Consider the following 16,461-nt stretch of genomic DNA (forward strand, 5'->3'; position numbering starts at 1 on the left):
GAAACCCTTAATTGTAGATAGATTTATAGGAAATTAAGGCTAGTTTGTTAATTAGGGTAAGTAATATTAGAAGATTTATAATTTGATAAGATTTGATTTTGTAATTGTAGATAGATTTCGATCTCGTTTGTCGATGTAACTCAATCTATATCATCGATGTAACTTAATTGTAGATAACCTCCTCCTTATTTGTAATTCATCCATTGAATCCATTATGCTCGTTATCCTTTGAGTTAAAAGAATATATTGAAAGTATTTACTCAAACACCTTACATGCATTACTTTTCTGTGGTTATTTTGCTCTTTCGACCTTTTTTTTTTGTCTTTAAGATTGGTTTTGCTATATTTTGATGTCTTAGAGTAATTCTGCGGAATCATCATTTTGTAAGAATTAGGTTGACTTAGGCTCATTTAAAGCGAAAAAAATCACCCAAAGCCTCACGAATTACGAGCAAAAGGTCTATCCTCGTGACACTAGTATATACTTAAGGATTAATATATTATTTGAAATCTAAGTATGACTTTAATATTCAATTTGGTACTTGAGTTTAGCTGTAACGTTCATTTTAATGCCTAAGTTTTTCAATTTGATACTTAAGGTATTTTGGTCCCACAAAAGTACTTGATTTGGCTTCAATGTTCAATTTGGTACCTAAACTTTTTTTTTTATCTCAATTAAGTACCTATATATTTTTTACTTGAGTACAAATGTCATAATATACATTGGTTCACATGATGCCATTTGGTCTAATTACCAAATAGAACATTGAAGGCAAATTTAGCTACCAAATTGGGACAAGAAAAACTCAAGTGCCAGATTGAACATTGAAGCCAAACTCAAGTACCAAATGGTATATTAACCCTATCTCTAATAACATACATAACTACCCCGTAAAAACATAGCTGACAGTGATAAAAGATAATTATATGCGATTAAAACGGAGGAGAAGGTTTTCAGAAGGGTAGAGTGCAAGACGTACGTAGCCGTAACAAAGCATTAAACAGAGCATGAATTGGGTGGAATGCCAGACCAGCTGTGGCTCTTTCTAGACCTTAGAACATGGGGAAAATAGAGAGATGGTGGCATGGATCATAAGTTTGGTTAGGTTATAAAAGAGTAAAAGACAAGTGGTTGTCATTTATGATCTGATTATGACTATGTTCACATTTGGTAGTTCCATCTGCTAGCCTAGCTGGCTAGCTCAAAAACCACCATTACCAAAGTCCATAAATGTTCATATACCGAGAGAGAGATCTTCAAGAAAATCAAACTCTTTCATCCCCTTTATTTTCCTGATGAATGCAGATAGAAAGATGGTCTCGTATTCAATCCAAATGTGCTCAAATTATATCAAACCGTGACACGTGCTATTGAAGCTTTAGTACTATTTGTAATGAACATGGGATTATGTTTTGGAAAAGTCAATGCCTTCTTCTCTCTTCATCTGCCATCGTTTACCAACACTAGGCGGTTCAGTGGGGCAGTTCCTGTCCACCCAATCTCACCATTTTTTAAAGTTTAAAGTAGATTGAAGAATGCATGTACAGAAGATTGTTCAATTTTGTGGTACCAGTATGCTATTGCAGATTGACAGCTAAGGGTTGGACTTTGAGTTCATTTCCAAACTTAAACATCATAGACCATGGTTACATTTTAATTCTGATTACTCGTATGCTCAAAATGCTTATTTTCTTAGACACCAACTTTGACTAGTTTGTACACATGTAATTACTATATAGATAATAACTTTAATGAGATTTATAGATTTCTACACATCTATACCAACCAAAATCAAACATAGGAAATTGACGGGGGCGGGCAAATTCAGTAGAATAGGGAAGCTTGAAGGGCAAGAGAGATGGACCATGATGTCCATTGGGAGGGCAACAAGTTGGAGTAATCCCAAGGGGGTTGCCTTGAGGGATGTCCTGTTAGCTCACACAGACCCCCAAACACACCCATGGTCTGTCCCTTGTCCCCACAAGGTCACAACCTCACATGATTTTGTTTCTCCATCTTTTTCAAATCCTGTTAGTTCCACAATATAAATATTTGTATATATATCCCCCTTCCCTTCCAACCCTCTTCAATCTTCCATCACATCTCTCTAAACTCTTCTCTCTTGCTCTAATATTCCTCTTAAAATCTAAACCTTTTACCCCCAAACAAGTTTTACATCAGCAGCAATTCAAAGAAGATGGCTATCAGGAAATCAAACAAGTTGCCTCAAACAGCAGTCATCAAGCAAATCCTGAAAAGGTGCTCAAGCTTAGGAAAGAAACAGAGCTATGATGATGAAGAAGGACTCCCTTTGGATGTCCCAAAAGGACATTTCGTTGTGTATGTTGGTGAAAACAGAAGCAGATACATTGTGCCCATTTCTTTTTTGAGCCGACCGGAGTTCCAAAGCTTGCTTCATCAAGCTGAAGAAGAATTCGGTTTTGATCACGAGAGAGGACTCACCATTCCTTGTGAAGAAGTTGTTTTCCAGTCTCTAACATCCATGCTCAGATGAAAACAAACAACAGACGTCGAACTCGAAACTATTTTTGATGAATACGATTGAGATGAAGCTGCTTCAGTTCTTCCTTAATTTACCAAGTTGTTTTAAACTCTGACCCCAAAACCCATAGATATTATTTAATTTATGTGGGTTTTAGGATTGTAAATCTGAGAAAGTTTGAGAATTTGCTTTAGTGAAGATGTGGTTGTATATCAAGTACCAATGTACCCTGTGACTCTGTGAGGAAAGGGAATTAATATCAAGGATATTTGGCGTTACCCATTGTCCCCATTCATCTTATTTTCTTTTCTCTGCATCTTTGTTCACACGCCCTCTCAATCATCTGTTTTCAAAGTTAGGCACACGGCCGCCAGCTTTCATGGTTTTGTCTCTTAGTCTTGGGTTTATTATTTTATTATGTTATGTTTCTGGTTAACTCAACAGTTAAGCCGTTAACTACTGTTAAAAACAACAATAACTAACAGACAGATTTCATTGGAATGTTTTCGAAGGGATCATGAATGGTTAAGGAGAAAAAGAAGAATCTAGTTTTGTAATTTGTAACCAAACTTCCGTAATTTAAGTTTTAAGTTAGTTAGCTTTGTTTGATTCTCGTTTCCGGTTTTCCATGTGTGCGGTGCGGTGTTTCTCTTCACGTTGGAGTCTGTAAACTATTTATATATATATATACACACTTTAACTTGCTTCTATCAGAGGTACAGTGTATTTTACACAACCATGATGATCAATCAACATTCAACATCCATATAGGGGACCCACAAGGAAGAAATAAATCTAGTATATACTACATATATAGCGAAGTAATGACCCACAAACTGGACAGTTCACTGTGGTTAGAGAGGCTATTAAACTGGCTGATAGCCCAATGTAGTCGTATGGGACGATGCCCGGATCACGGCTGTTCCCTCCCACTCGGAGCTTCTCTTGTAATTTCTCCGTCTCTCCCGTATTGTTCGAATTTTTAATGGAAAAAATGCGGATGAAACTTTTCTGATGCATACAACAGTACAGTACCATCGTGTCTTTTTTAAAATGATGGCGATTCTCCCATGCTTTTAGGATTACTACGCCCACTAAACTGCATTCCCTACGTTTTATGCTCCATCCTCTAATCTGGTATCGTATCTAATCTATGTAAAATTCCAAGAAGTGTTGTTTTATTTGTTGTATTGGACCACCTAAAAAGAAAACCTACTATGTCTTATTGACCGGACTCTATGATCCTTAGATGGGCAAAGGGACGACTCTATCAATCAATGCCTTGCTTATGATCCATAAAATATTAAATCAAGTGGTTTCAATGTCACGTTAATGATTAATAATACTACATACATAATTATGAATTTGAAGTTTGAAGGCCTTCATTATATAACAACTTTCTCTATTACATTAATTAATCCAGATTTAGATAAATCTGTATTTTATAATAAATCTCTATTATTAAGCGGCGGTTGTATCTAAATAAGTAAAATCAAGAAAATGTCAATACAAAACTAAAAAAAAACAGTGGTTGAAAAGAGGGTTTCAAAATTTTCAATGATATATTATCTTGTTGATAAATAAAGCCCTTATAAACCTAGTATTACCTCACAAGGTGGGCGTTGGTGGTAGAGAAATAAAATAAAGTTTGCATGGCTGATATTTTATTTTCATCCATTGGTATCTGCCGCCGCCACATTGTCTACATGTTGTTGGCTGCTCCACTCAATGTTGTAATTATTTCACTGTTTTCAATTGTGTTTGCGAAAATATTTACAAATTTCAAGTCAAAATTTTAGGGGTTTAGAGTCATTAGGAGAAAGAAAGGCAGCCTCTAAAGTTGGGAGGTGGGCAGCACTGTAGACTTAAAGTGTAGGGTTGACATGTTGTTGGGGTTCTTTTCAAGCTTTTTCATTTAACCATACAACATGGAAAAAGCAACGAAAATCTTCGATTCCCACCAACAAGGATGGTTGAAAAACATCGTCTTACTACTATTATTACTCAAAACTTAATTTCTTGGAATAAATCATTTGACACACTTGTCAAAAACTAATTAGATACGTGTTGTAAAATTGCTTACAAAAATCATAAGATTACAACCTGGGAACAAAGTTATTAACCAAAAACACATTATTGGACGAAAGTTTGGTGTGAATTATATACAAGATATTCTTATTAATCATAAAACATAATATCTTTGACTTTGATGGAACATTTTAAAATATATATGGTGTTCTAATAGTTATAAATAAAATGTCATATATTATCAAAAGTTATGTTGCTTAATTAATAATAAAATGTTATAATTATTCGAGTAGATATCTATTAAATAATTATGTTTATGACTAAATATATGACTATCCATTTGGATAGTTATGTCCCTACAAAGAGACATGAGACTTCCTGTAAATAGAATAAAATTTCATTTGCATAACACACACACACACAAAAAAAAAAACATAGAAACAAAGTTTCTTTCTATTCTTACATCATCTTTTATATTTTTAGATTGTTCTACCAAAAATTACTGTAATAATTATTTATAGAAATTGATGTCCTTTTTGTGCTCCGCTTAGTGCTCAGTGGACTGTTTCCGTTAGTGCAAAACATAGACAATCATTGAGCTTCATTGTATCTTCGAGGTTCATTTGCTAGTAACTCTTTCGCACACTCTAATATAGGTGGGGTGAATAGAAACCTTAAAGAAAGTGGCATTGATATACGCCTTGAAGCATTCGTTAATTTCTCATAAGTTTATTTTTATTCCCACGCACCAACAATTTTAAGGTTCTAGTTTCGCAATTTATGAGATATTAAAGAAGGCTTGTTTGTTTACTACGCATTTACATGCCACTACAAGCATGGTATTATGATGATGGATATCGACAAAAGTAGCATTGATACAGTCACTAGTGCAAAAGAGCTACTGGCAAATGAATCTCGAGGATACAATAAAGCCCAATGATTACCTACATTTTGCATTGATGGAAACAATCCACTGAACACTGAGCGGAGCATAACAAGGATATTAATTTCTATAAAAAATTTCTGTTGTAATTCTTTATAGAATAATTTAGGAATATAAAAGATAGTGGAAGAAAAAAAAAACTTTATTTCTATGTTTTTTGGTGTGTTATGTAAATGAAATTTCACATATATTTATAGGAAGTGCCATGTCACTTCCTAGGAACAAAACTACTCAATGGATAATCACATCTTTAGTCATAAACATCATTTTTTAATAGATATTTATTTAAGTAATCATAATATTTATTATTAATTAAGTGATGTAATCTTTATTCTGCAACTATTAAAATACAATAAATATTTTAAAAATATTTCAAACAGACTCGAGAGTGGTTCATAAGCTAAAAAGTTCAAATATGGGTTTGACTCCTATTAGTGATTTATGATTGTTTTGACCAAAAAAAAAGAAGTTTGAAGCTAAATAGTCAACTCTCTTCAGTCAACCTCGACAATAATGAACTTCTGATAAATGTTTTTCCATCATTACGAAATTGAAAATTGCTTGTCCATGAAGATTATCATGCATTCAGAAAACAATAATTAGACTTCGAAACTAATATATACATATAGAGAGAGACTCAACAAATGAATTTGGTATATAATATTCAGTCTTTGAATGAGCAACTTAATATTCTTGCCTGTTTGTTCTTCCATTTGTCTCGGTCTTTTGGGATTGGTTGGAGTGTTCTAAGTTCTAATTAGCAACTCAAACATTGATAACCAGCAGACATACTTATAATAAGTTTTTTTTAATTAATAATTATATTTTAAAGTTGGAATACATTATAAACATTATGTTTAATTAATTATTAAATAGAATAAAAGAAATACAAAGCATAGATATATGAGTAACTAAAATGTAATAAGATAAAATATAACGTCCCATATTCTATTTAGTCAGTAGATTTAAGTATGTGATGTTGCATTACGTTGTCAAAGTAACTCAAGTCAATCCATTTCATAATCATAAAATCTAAAACATAATATAGCAATTAACCAATTTAATCATCAATCATACTCGCAATTTAAGAAAAGTCAAATGTTGAGTTAGGACTCGAATCCGAACTTAAATATCAAATTTCAAATTTATGTCTTGAGACAAATATCTCTATGTCTCGAGACAAATCATAAATTATTTTGAGATTTTTAGCTTTGAAGTTAGTATGTCTCGAGATACTACTAATTGTGTTTCGAGATAGATTTGAAAAATGCCATCGTTAGTCAGCTGGTGACAGAAAAAGACAAAATTAAATAGTTGAGTGACTATTTGGCAACTTTTTATAATTGAATGACAAAAAAAAATACTAATAATTGAATGGCTACTAATAAATTTAACATTTATTTATTCACTAATGTAATGAAAGCAACTAAAAATCAAAACAAGTTGAATACTTGTTGCTTGTATGCATGCTATTTTCTTTTAACGAAAATATATATTTTGGTATTACAACTTTATTTCAGGGTTAAAATTGGTACCCAATGTTTTTTTTGTCCAATTAGAGACATGAATTTGGCTTTTTGATTCAAATTGGTAAATGAACTGAACTGTTTGGTCTAAATTGATATTTATTTATTTGAACCAATTTGAACTATGAAGCCCATAAGACCAAATTTAAATACCTAATTTGACAAATGAAACTTTAAATACCAAATTAAACCTTCAAACTAAATTCAGGTATCAAAATATATATTTACCCTTTGTTTTGAACTCTCAAGGCAAGTCGCCTATGCCCAAAGGCCTGTGTTTTACTGTTAATAATTGAGCAAAGAAAAGCACCTTTGGGCCTGCTTGAATCAGTTTCTGCTGCATATATTGGAAATATTTTCATCTTCTTTTTCTTTTCTTTTTTAATCTATTTAAAGATATTGTTACAATAAGATCCCATTAGATCAAATTAAATCAATAGTTAAAATAAAAAGGAAAAAAGAAATATCAATTGTTGATTGTATCATGTAGGATTTAAATTGGAAAATATAAGTTTACCTTTTAATCAATTCAACCGATTTCAACATTAATTTTTAGCGAAAAGTAATGTATTCAGTATCTATTTTAACAAGTTCCAAGTCACCAACACAATTTCTTAATTTCTGACATGGTTTGATCAAATGATTATAGTCTTCTCATTTCTCTTGTTTAACCATAACCATTGATTTAAAAAGAATCCCATGAAGTCCCACTATAATAAAATATCATATTATATTTTTTGATACAATGTTTAACGCAACTCATATCCCCTCTCAAACCCTTAAATAGGAAGATAATGCGCTTCAACGTACTCAAATTCACGTTTTCCTACATTAACAATAATATCGATGCCAACTAAGTTAAGACTCAATCGACTAATTATATATAAATTTAAAATTTTATAAAAAAATATTAATATAAATGATATAATTTTTTTTTTGCGTTTAATAACATAATCATTTTTAAGATACAAATAATATCAAACTAAAAGGTTTTGGTATAATGTTTGTTTCTTTAACTTTTCTAATTTAAGGGTAATTTTTAAATTGAAATTTGAATGTTTAATAGTTCATCAATTATTTATATATTTTAATTATATTTTTATAACATCAATTAAAGTATCATACATTGTTAGTAAAATTTTAATTTTCTCAATGATAAATATTCAATTTCATATATAAAATAAATAAATACTATATGAATTGTAAACCTATACTTAATTTGTCAAATTAAAAGTTTTAAATTAAAATTCTATTGTTTCAAATATTTTAATAATATAAAATTTAATATTTTTAAACGAAATTTTTAAATAAAAATTAAAAATATTAGAACGAATGTTTTGATCAACCATCATTGTTAGTAGTTAATTTGTAGTTTAGACTTATATAAACAGATTATATATACACATGATAACTTGAATGTGGGCTATTATAATAAATGAGTGAGAGGCCAAGAGGTCAGGAGGGGACCAAAATCTGTATTGAGACTTGCAATCCATCAAATATTGAATTGCTTCATCCATAATCTACAGACTGTATATTCTACTTACAAATAGGGCTCAATGAAACAGTAATACATCAATGGCGGAGTCTAGTAGAGCTCATGGTTATAGTCCCTTAAAATTTAAAATTTTTACAATTTAATCTTTTATAGATATATTATGGTCTTTTTAAAAAATATAAATAGCACTTTCAAACATACTACTTATTTTAGATTGTTCATATGTTTAAATCGATTATTATGTTGCATTACATGCTATGACTCAGTCTTTTTTAACATTAAGTTAGTAATGGAAATCGGTCAATCTCTTCGCCTATCAAGAAACAATTGAGAGAATATATATATATACACTTATTTTCTCTGTTTTTTTGTTTCTTGAAATGATTAAACGGAGTATTAAATAAATAGTATCGTTTAATGAACACTTTAGAACTATATTTATATGTCGATTACATAGGGAAACTCCAGGGAGGAGGAGAAAAAAGAGAAGAGAAAACAGATATGGATAGCATATACGGTCATTACTCATTAGTTACAAATTACTTAGATATCAACCTAAGAAACGATTTCAGCACTTGAAATTATTAGCAAGTGACCTCCACAATCAACGACTTCCATTTGCGGATTTAATTATCATTCTTCCCTTTGGAGGAAAAGAATCTGCTAAAGCCTCGTGAATGTTTATCTGGAGTTGGGGTAGAAGAAGAAGATGAAGACATTGATGTTGTAAACCTGTGTTTTGATTTGATGGGTGTTCTCAAAGAGTTTGCTTCACTATTATATGGGCTGCTTGGTGTGTTAACTGACTCCAGGGCAGACTCTGCACCACCTCTGCTTCCAATGCCAGAAGCAGCAGCAGCAGCGATACTGTCCATCTTTGCTTGATATAAATCCTGCAAGTTGATGCCACTGGTAGTGGGTCCATCGTCACCCTTATGGCTCCTCTCGTTGAAGGGTGATCCCGTTATATCTGTTTGAGGACGGAAAGCTTTTAATTGCTTGCCAAGAAGGAATATGGTTTCTTGACATTCCGCTAGTTTCTCTGCTAATTCTTTCTCCTGCCATCGAGATAAACGATGTTTAAGTTCATCGGTCGTATTTGACAAAGCCTATCAACAGACTACGGACAGCAAAAACCATGAAAGAGCAACTGTGGATGAAAATTACAACTTTAAAGGGGCAAAAATAAAAAAAGTTTCAATAACACCACCTCTGCTAGGGACAACATAAAAGTATTCTGCTGGTCCTTGATGCACCAGTATTTGGTATTTGTTAACCGTAAAATTATATTTCAAAGTGGTCCGGAAAGACAGGTTTTAAGAACACATGATGAAATATAGCCTTACCTGCTTGTTCTTGACGTCATTCTTGGCTGCTGAAGAACATACAGAACAGGTCTCATTCCTAAAAGCAATGGAAAACAATTATGTTAGAGAGAATTTTGTGTTAATAAACTGGCATATAAAAGAGAATTCAACGCGATGAAACAAATAAAACAGAGAATTCAATGCTTACCTTTGCAATTGCTCTTCTAGTTCCTTACATCGGGCAAAAGCATCTTGATGACTTCTCTTTTCATCTTGAAGCTCATTTTCAAGAGCTTCTATTTTTACCTGGAGACGGTTCACCTCGGTCTCTAACTCCTCAGCACGTGTTTCAAGTGATCTATAAGATTCTGTCATGCACTTGAGCTGTGTCTCAGCCAAGCTGTTTGACCTTTGAGCGTAAGCCAATTGAGATTTAGCTTCTGCTAGAAGCTGCTCAGTTTCGTGTAACTGAGACTTGGTCATCTCCAGATTTTCGGTGCATTGAGAAAGATCCCTTGCCATGTTTTCGTTTTCCAACTTTAATTCCTTGAACTCTTCAGAAGAGAATTTGCTCGTTTGTTTTGATTCATATTCTGAGACCAGGTTTCCATCATCAGGAACCTCAGGATTGGAAGCTGGATTTGAAATGATGGCACTGCCATTTTGATATATCGCACCAGATGAATCATCTTGAGTTACCTTATTCTCGGGTAAAGCAACCTTATCTATGCAATGAGGACTATTAATTTCCACTTCATTACCCTTGTAGCCAAGCACACTGAATCTTAGTTCACCGGCTTTGGCTAAAACAGTAGAAAGATCAAAAAGTAAATCATCCAAACTTGCATTGCTGCTTAAGACCTTATTGCAGGTGACAAAGAACTCATCAATTTTGTGGCTTAATCCATTTCCATCAAAAGATATGTCATCAACAGCCCTTGCTTCTTTTCTGAGGGACAGTACGAAGTTATGAATATGAGAAATTGCAGCAGCTAATTCTTGACTTATAATTTGCGCGGTTCCAGATTTCACCTTATCACGTGGGGGCATAGCACTTGCTTTCTTTCCAGTTAAGTTACCATCTCCAGAAAAGGCATGCTCGTTGCATGTGCCATCAAAGCCATTCACTTCAGAGACACCATTGACAGAGCGCTCGTCCAGGGTGTCACATGCATCCTGTGCAGCATGCTTGATGTCCTCCAGAATTTTTTGCATATCAGCATCCTTAGACATTGATTGAAGCACCAAAGAGAGCTGTGCTCGAAGCTTCATAACAGGCAATTTGTCTGCATCTGATACATGATCTACTGGTGGTGATAGATCATGCTGCTTTTCAGACTGGAGTTCCCTGCAAGAAATCTCTACTGAAGCATCACCGTTAACAGTTTCAGATATCTTATCTTTGTTACAACCTGAAACAATGGTCGCACCATTTGCAGTTGAATCATTTGACGAACACGCCAACTTCTCCATCTCAAGAAAATCATCCATGAGGTCCAGGTGCTTAACATTTTCAGATTTGCTCGACTTTTCAGTGCTATTTTCTTTCTTGAAATGTGAGAGCTCAGAGATCAAAGCTGTAGCCCATGACTCAGCACAGCTTCTATCATCATCATTTCCATCTTCAGACACAGAAGTCATACTTGGTGGATTGCTAGCAATTTGGCTGGAGTAAACCTCTGTAGGAATCTGAACAATTGTTTTTGAAGGACTTCTTTGTTGGTTGCTGATGGCAAGTTGTGCTTCTAAAGTTTGGAGCTTGCTGGATGTCTTTGCACACAGGTTCCTCGAAGCCAGTAGTTCACTGTTACGTATTGCCAAAGCTTCTTTCAGCATCTTTGTTTCTTCTTCCATGGCCAATAAACGTTCTCTGAAATAGTCCTGCTCTTTATGAGATTTCTGTGCACTGTCAATGGAGAAGTCGCTGATGCTGGACAGATGTGGAGAAGAAGGCCTGACAGGAGACCTCTTGAATCGACTATCCCCATAATCCCGTCCTAAACTCTCAACCTCTAACTTCATTTGGGCAAGTGCAGCAGGGCCAGGCAACTTTTTCCGCACAAGACCGCGCAGTCTTTGGCACTCTGCTTCTAGCTTTGCAATCTTTTTGACACCCTCCATATGCTGCTTGTTAGCAGCTTCAGCAGACCTCATGCTCATATTCTTTTCTTCATTACGAATTTCTACCTCTTTGGAAAGCACATGAATCTCATACTTGAGCGAATTTATTTCCCTTTCGCACGATTCAATGTTCCCCTTCAAACGCTCAATCTCAGCCTCAGCTTGTGATTTTTCCTCACTAATCTTGATCACCATGTCAGAACGTTCTTGCAAAGACCGTGACACTGCAGCATTCTCAGCTTCAGACTTGAGGAGCTCTTGCTCTAAAATAGCTATCTTCGCTTCAAGCTCAAGCTTAATATTCTCGCATTGCTTGTTTTTGGTAGCTACGACATCTTGCAACTTATGATCGTGTTCTTCCTTCAGATTTCGGATCTGCCGCATGCACTCTTTAAGAGCGTCATCTAAATGTGATGCCTTCTCTTCAGCAGTGAGCTTCAAAAGGGTAACAGATTCCAGATGATTTTTCAATGCCAAGGCCTCTGCTTCAGCCTTTTCCCAACCTACATCAAAACCAGCACCACATGTTGAGGGATAATTCAGGACAAGATTAGTTGGAAGCACTGTAGTCTTACATTAGATTTAAAAGGTTTGAGCATTGACTAACCTGAGACGGCTTCTTCTGCAACTTTAGTGTGCTGTTTCACCAGGTCTTCCTTGGCAGTAATCTCCGAGTTTGCTGCAGAGAGCTTTTCATTCAAGTCGTTAATCTCATCCTCCAACCTCTGAACTTGTTCCTCGTATGTTTTCACTTGATTCTCCAAGCCAGAAAGGTGGGAATATGATTCTACGGATACCTGAATATACTTGAGCTTTTTTAAGGTATCCTGTCAAGCAAAAAATATTACCACAAAAATTGATATCAGATAAAATAGCTCGACAGTTCAGATGAAAAGCAGATCCATATCTCTGCTCCATCTTTGATAATGTACTATGAATTAAAAACCCATAAATTTCTCCAAACAACCACGTTGATGTGTTTTAGTTTAAGTAAAATATAAAATGTACCTGATCGCCTTGAGATGCAGCTGAAGTTAAAGTGACGGCCGCAGCAGCTTTATCAGATGATTTTTTCTTCCAAGGCCAACGGCGATCCATTACTTAAATCGGGTTTATAGACTAAGGGAAGATGACCATTTAATTAGCTCAGACAAAAATATAGAATGCAAAGAAGCTAATTGAGACAATATATCTTAATATCAAGTTAAACGTTGATGGCTAAAAAGTAGACATCCCAGGCTTTCTCCCACCCAAAAATCATAGTATATGACAAAAGGCTACACATTGCAGCCGCCTGATTTAGGTCACGTTAGGGGTAGTACTCTCAGTTAGGTTCCAACATGCTTCTTTTTAAAAATTGAAATAGAAACAATTTTCAAACCAAATTCAATTTCTTTGAAGGCACATTCAAAGACAGTAAATAGAAACAATGTCGGGTGACAGCTAATTGCCTCATCTATTCAACCTGGAAAACACACGCAGAGTTCAACTAAACTAAATGCCTTTAAGGACTTTGAAGCAATCCTCCCACAGAAATTCCAAATTCACAAAGGAAAAAATAATAACAATTAAGAATTGGAACGCTGTTGAGATATGAAACAGAAATAATTGTCTATATTCGTTATTGTTACCATGAAATCCAGAGAACAAAACTCTCATTTCCGTCTCTATTCGCATTTAATTAATTTTTCTGGTTTAGGTAGTGAATTAGAATTCACTTTGATGAAATGATATTAACATAGCTGTCAGAAATCAAAAGCCTATTTCTCTTTCCTCCTACATTTTCTCAGCCACCAAACAGAACGTAACGTCAGGGGAACAAAAATCTTGCAGATTGAAAACTTTCGAAGCAGGCTGTACTACTAACGAAAAACAGCAAGTAGGAGTTTGCAGTGATTCGGAACTTAAAAAGAAAAGAAGAAGAAGAACAGTGATAGAACAAACAAATGGAGTCAGACATGCGGTACCTTATATAAAAGTATATATCCAATGATTTGGGCTGAAACAGTGAAACAAGTAAGATCGTCAGTTTTTCAAGTGTTGCGATTGAATCAGATGAGAAAAGCATTTTCAAACCAACCAAGTTCATCCATAGCTACATTTCGAATGCAAAAGATTTATTCAAAGAGCTAAAGATCTTAGAACCAAAACGTCATTTTATATCAATTAAACAAGATAGATATCGATAGGTAAGGGAATTTACTCAAGGTATTTAGATAAAGGATTGAAGCTGAGAAAAAGAGAGAGGAGAAGTTTGGAATTGAACTGAGAAATGAACTTAAATTAGCAAATAAAAATAGAAGAGGAACAGAATATAAAAGGCTTGAAATGGAAGAAATCCGAAAACAGGAAACTTCACCGACAAAAAAGATATTCAAAAAAAAATCTCAAAGGAAACATTTTACTCTGCATAAAACCGACAACTGTCTTCCAATCAAAAAACCAAATTACAAAAGCAGAAATTTAAAAAAAAAAATTTCAAATTTCCATTTACGCAATTCTACTCTGTTTCACCACCAGCATTCATCGTTAAACCGAAAGAATTGAATCAAACAAGTGAAAAAATAAGAAAACAAACTTATAACTCGCATTGTTACATAAAATTGAGTTACCTCGAGAAAAATTAGCTTTCTACTATAGGAAGATTGAAAATGCAGAAAGAGTTGTTTTGCAGTTTAAAGATTTTTAAGATCCAAATTAATGTATATATTGTTTTTTTCTATTTTGTTGTTTTGTGTCATTCTAAATGTTGACGTTAGGAGAAAGAGAAAGAAATGATGGCAAATGGAAATGACAATCGATGCGAAGGAGGAGGAGGAGGAGGAGGAGCGCAGGTGCTGTGGTGGTGGAGTTGGGTAAGGTGGAAATGATTCTGGATTTAGGTGTCGCTTTTTGCTGAAGTTTCAAAACTAATCACGTTTTCTTCCCTCAAGATTCAGAAATACTCCGTTATATTTTAAATGTCAAAAAAGGAAATTTTGGTGAGATTGAAATTACCGGGATTTTCAAACCCATTTTATGTTAAATTAAATCTAATTATAATTATGATTGTAATTATGATAAATATCTTTTAGATTATGGTTGCGATAATTTGGGACGAAAAAAGTTAAAAAGTGATTAGACCAAGTTACCCATACGGAAAATAAATAATGACAAAGGAGTCTGTATTCTTTTGGTAGAAGCAACAGCTTAGCTGTATGCGATGTTTGGAAAGTAATGTTTTTGTGTTTTTGTGTTTTGTATGTGTTACTATGGACCACCGTCACTACAGCTCATAAGGTTTAATTCAATACGGGTCTGTTACCATGCTCCGCCGCTGCATCTGCTGTCGTGTATCACCATATCTCCCACCTCTAATATTTCGGTTTGTCTGAGCTTGGAACACGTAATTTAATGTTGCTGTTTGATTTGATCATACACAAATTAGCCCATATAACAAATATATTATATAAATAAATTATGGGTGATTGTTTGTCATACACTATGTGAATTATTGTTAGTTTGGCATATAGGCCTGATTAAATGCTAACCCCTAATCTTTGGTAGGGGTACACTATCAATGTGGGTTAACTTTGCCTAGAAATATAGACCCCGTGGTATATGACTCTTTCCTTGGTGACTCCATTTTTCAACTCCAAGCCAACTCCTTTTGTCGACGTCTAATGTCAAGAGGTTTAACTTATTATCGGCTTTATGAATTTCCTGGATGAACACAATTGTTGCGGGCGATTACAACGCACCAATTTAACTAGTCGATCTAATGAGCTAGAGCCCATGACAAGAGGCTTGTACCGGTGGCGGTTGTGTTTCTCCATCCATTTTTCTCAGGTATGGCTTGACTTTTTTATTTATTTATTTGTATTTATTTGGGTTTAATTTTAATTTAAAGGAAGGTATCCACTTATATTGGTTTGGTTTAAAAGTTAAGTGTATTTATATCTTTTATAACTTTTATACAAAAATATTTTAGCCATTCAACAATTGAATTTATTAATATATTTGTACTTGGTATGCATGTAGATTTTTAATTAATCGATATATTTATCGTGTCGATCTAAAATATTGTCTATATTAATATATATTTAACAAATGAAAGTTTTTTTACGTAAAAATAGGTATAGAATTTAAATCTATGTCAAACTTGACATGCATAATATATGTCAATGGAGCATGAAATATGATAATTAAATTGTTAAAATATTAATGGTATAAAAAGTTACGAAAAAATATAAAATCACTTAAATTTTACACTAATGTAAATGATTTACTTCCCATTATTTACTTATACTTTTACCTACAAGATAACCACGCTAATGGATAACTAATATAAGAAAATTTACGACTATAATTAAGTTTTATATGTGTCGATACAAGTGTTCAACAAGAGAGGAAGTAGGAGAAGGTGGTTGTGACAAGGAAGCCGATTCACCTAGATTGGCGGAAAGTTAGAGTAAGAGATTAGGGCAAAGGTAGTTGGAGAGGTAAGGGAGATAGAGTGCTGAGGATAAAGGCTTAAGGTTGCTAGACGAGAAAA

At 33.9% G+C, this 16,461-nt stretch overlaps 2 protein-coding genes across 7 annotated transcripts; one reads left to right on the forward strand and one right to left on the reverse strand.

Moving 5' to 3' along the window:
- Positions 1-1,781: 1,781 nt before the first annotated feature.
- Positions 1,782-2,782, forward strand: LOC108485565 (protein SMALL AUXIN UP-REGULATED RNA 51-like). Its single transcript, XM_017789423.2, has one exon. It carries the CDS (start codon positions 2,199-2,201, stop codon positions 2,514-2,516), a length of 318 nt encoding a protein of 105 aa, XP_017644912.1. The 5' UTR covers positions 1,782-2,198; the 3' UTR covers positions 2,517-2,782.
- A 6,130-nt stretch (positions 2,783-8,912) lies between these two features.
- On the reverse strand, positions 8,913-14,961 carry LOC108486125 (filament-like plant protein 4). 6 transcript variants are annotated; one of them, XM_053028400.1, is made up of 7 exons: positions 14,925-14,961; positions 13,895-13,926; positions 12,936-13,046; positions 12,535-12,754; positions 10,015-12,430; positions 9,846-9,903; positions 8,913-9,557 (listed from the first exon to the last, which is right to left on the reverse strand). In XM_053028400.1, exons 3-7 carry the CDS (start codon positions 13,023-13,025, stop codon positions 9,126-9,128), a joined length of 3,216 nt encoding a protein of 1,071 aa, XP_052884360.1. In that variant the 5' UTR covers positions 13,026-13,046; positions 13,895-13,926; positions 14,925-14,961; the 3' UTR covers positions 8,913-9,125. The 6 variants fall into 6 exon arrangements, with proteins under 6 accessions (XP_052884360.1, XP_017645455.1, XP_052884359.1 ...); XM_017789966.2 differs by having other exon boundaries at positions 14,540-14,950; XM_053028399.1 differs by lacking the exon at positions 14,925-14,961 and adding an exon at positions 14,422-14,916.
- Positions 14,962-16,461: the final 1,500 nt, after the last annotated feature.

This window comes from Gossypium arboreum, chromosome 5 (assembly GCF_025698485.1).
Source record: "Gossypium arboreum isolate Shixiya-1 chromosome 5, ASM2569848v2, whole genome shotgun sequence".
Lineage (NCBI taxonomy): Eukaryota > Viridiplantae > Streptophyta > Magnoliopsida > Malvales > Malvaceae > Gossypium > Gossypium arboreum.

Bases quoted from the DNA above. Each gene is read 5' to 3' on its own strand.
- LOC108485565 (XM_017789423.2), top strand. From the start codon at position 2,199: ATGGCTATCAGGAAATCAAACAAGTTGCCTCAAACAGCAGTCATCAAG.
- LOC108486125 (XM_053028400.1), bottom strand. From the start codon at position 13,025: ATGGATCGCCGTTGGCCTTGGAAGAAAAAATCATCTGATAAAGCTGCT. The intron at 12,431-12,534 runs GTTAGTCAATGC...GTTTTGATGTAG, and splicing joins TGCAGAAGAAGCCGTCTCAG to GTTGGGAAAAGGCTGAAGCA. The intron at 9,904-10,014 runs GTAAGCATTGAA...CATTGCTTTTAG, and splicing joins CTAGAAGAGCAATTGCAAAG to GAATGAGACCTGTTCTGTAT.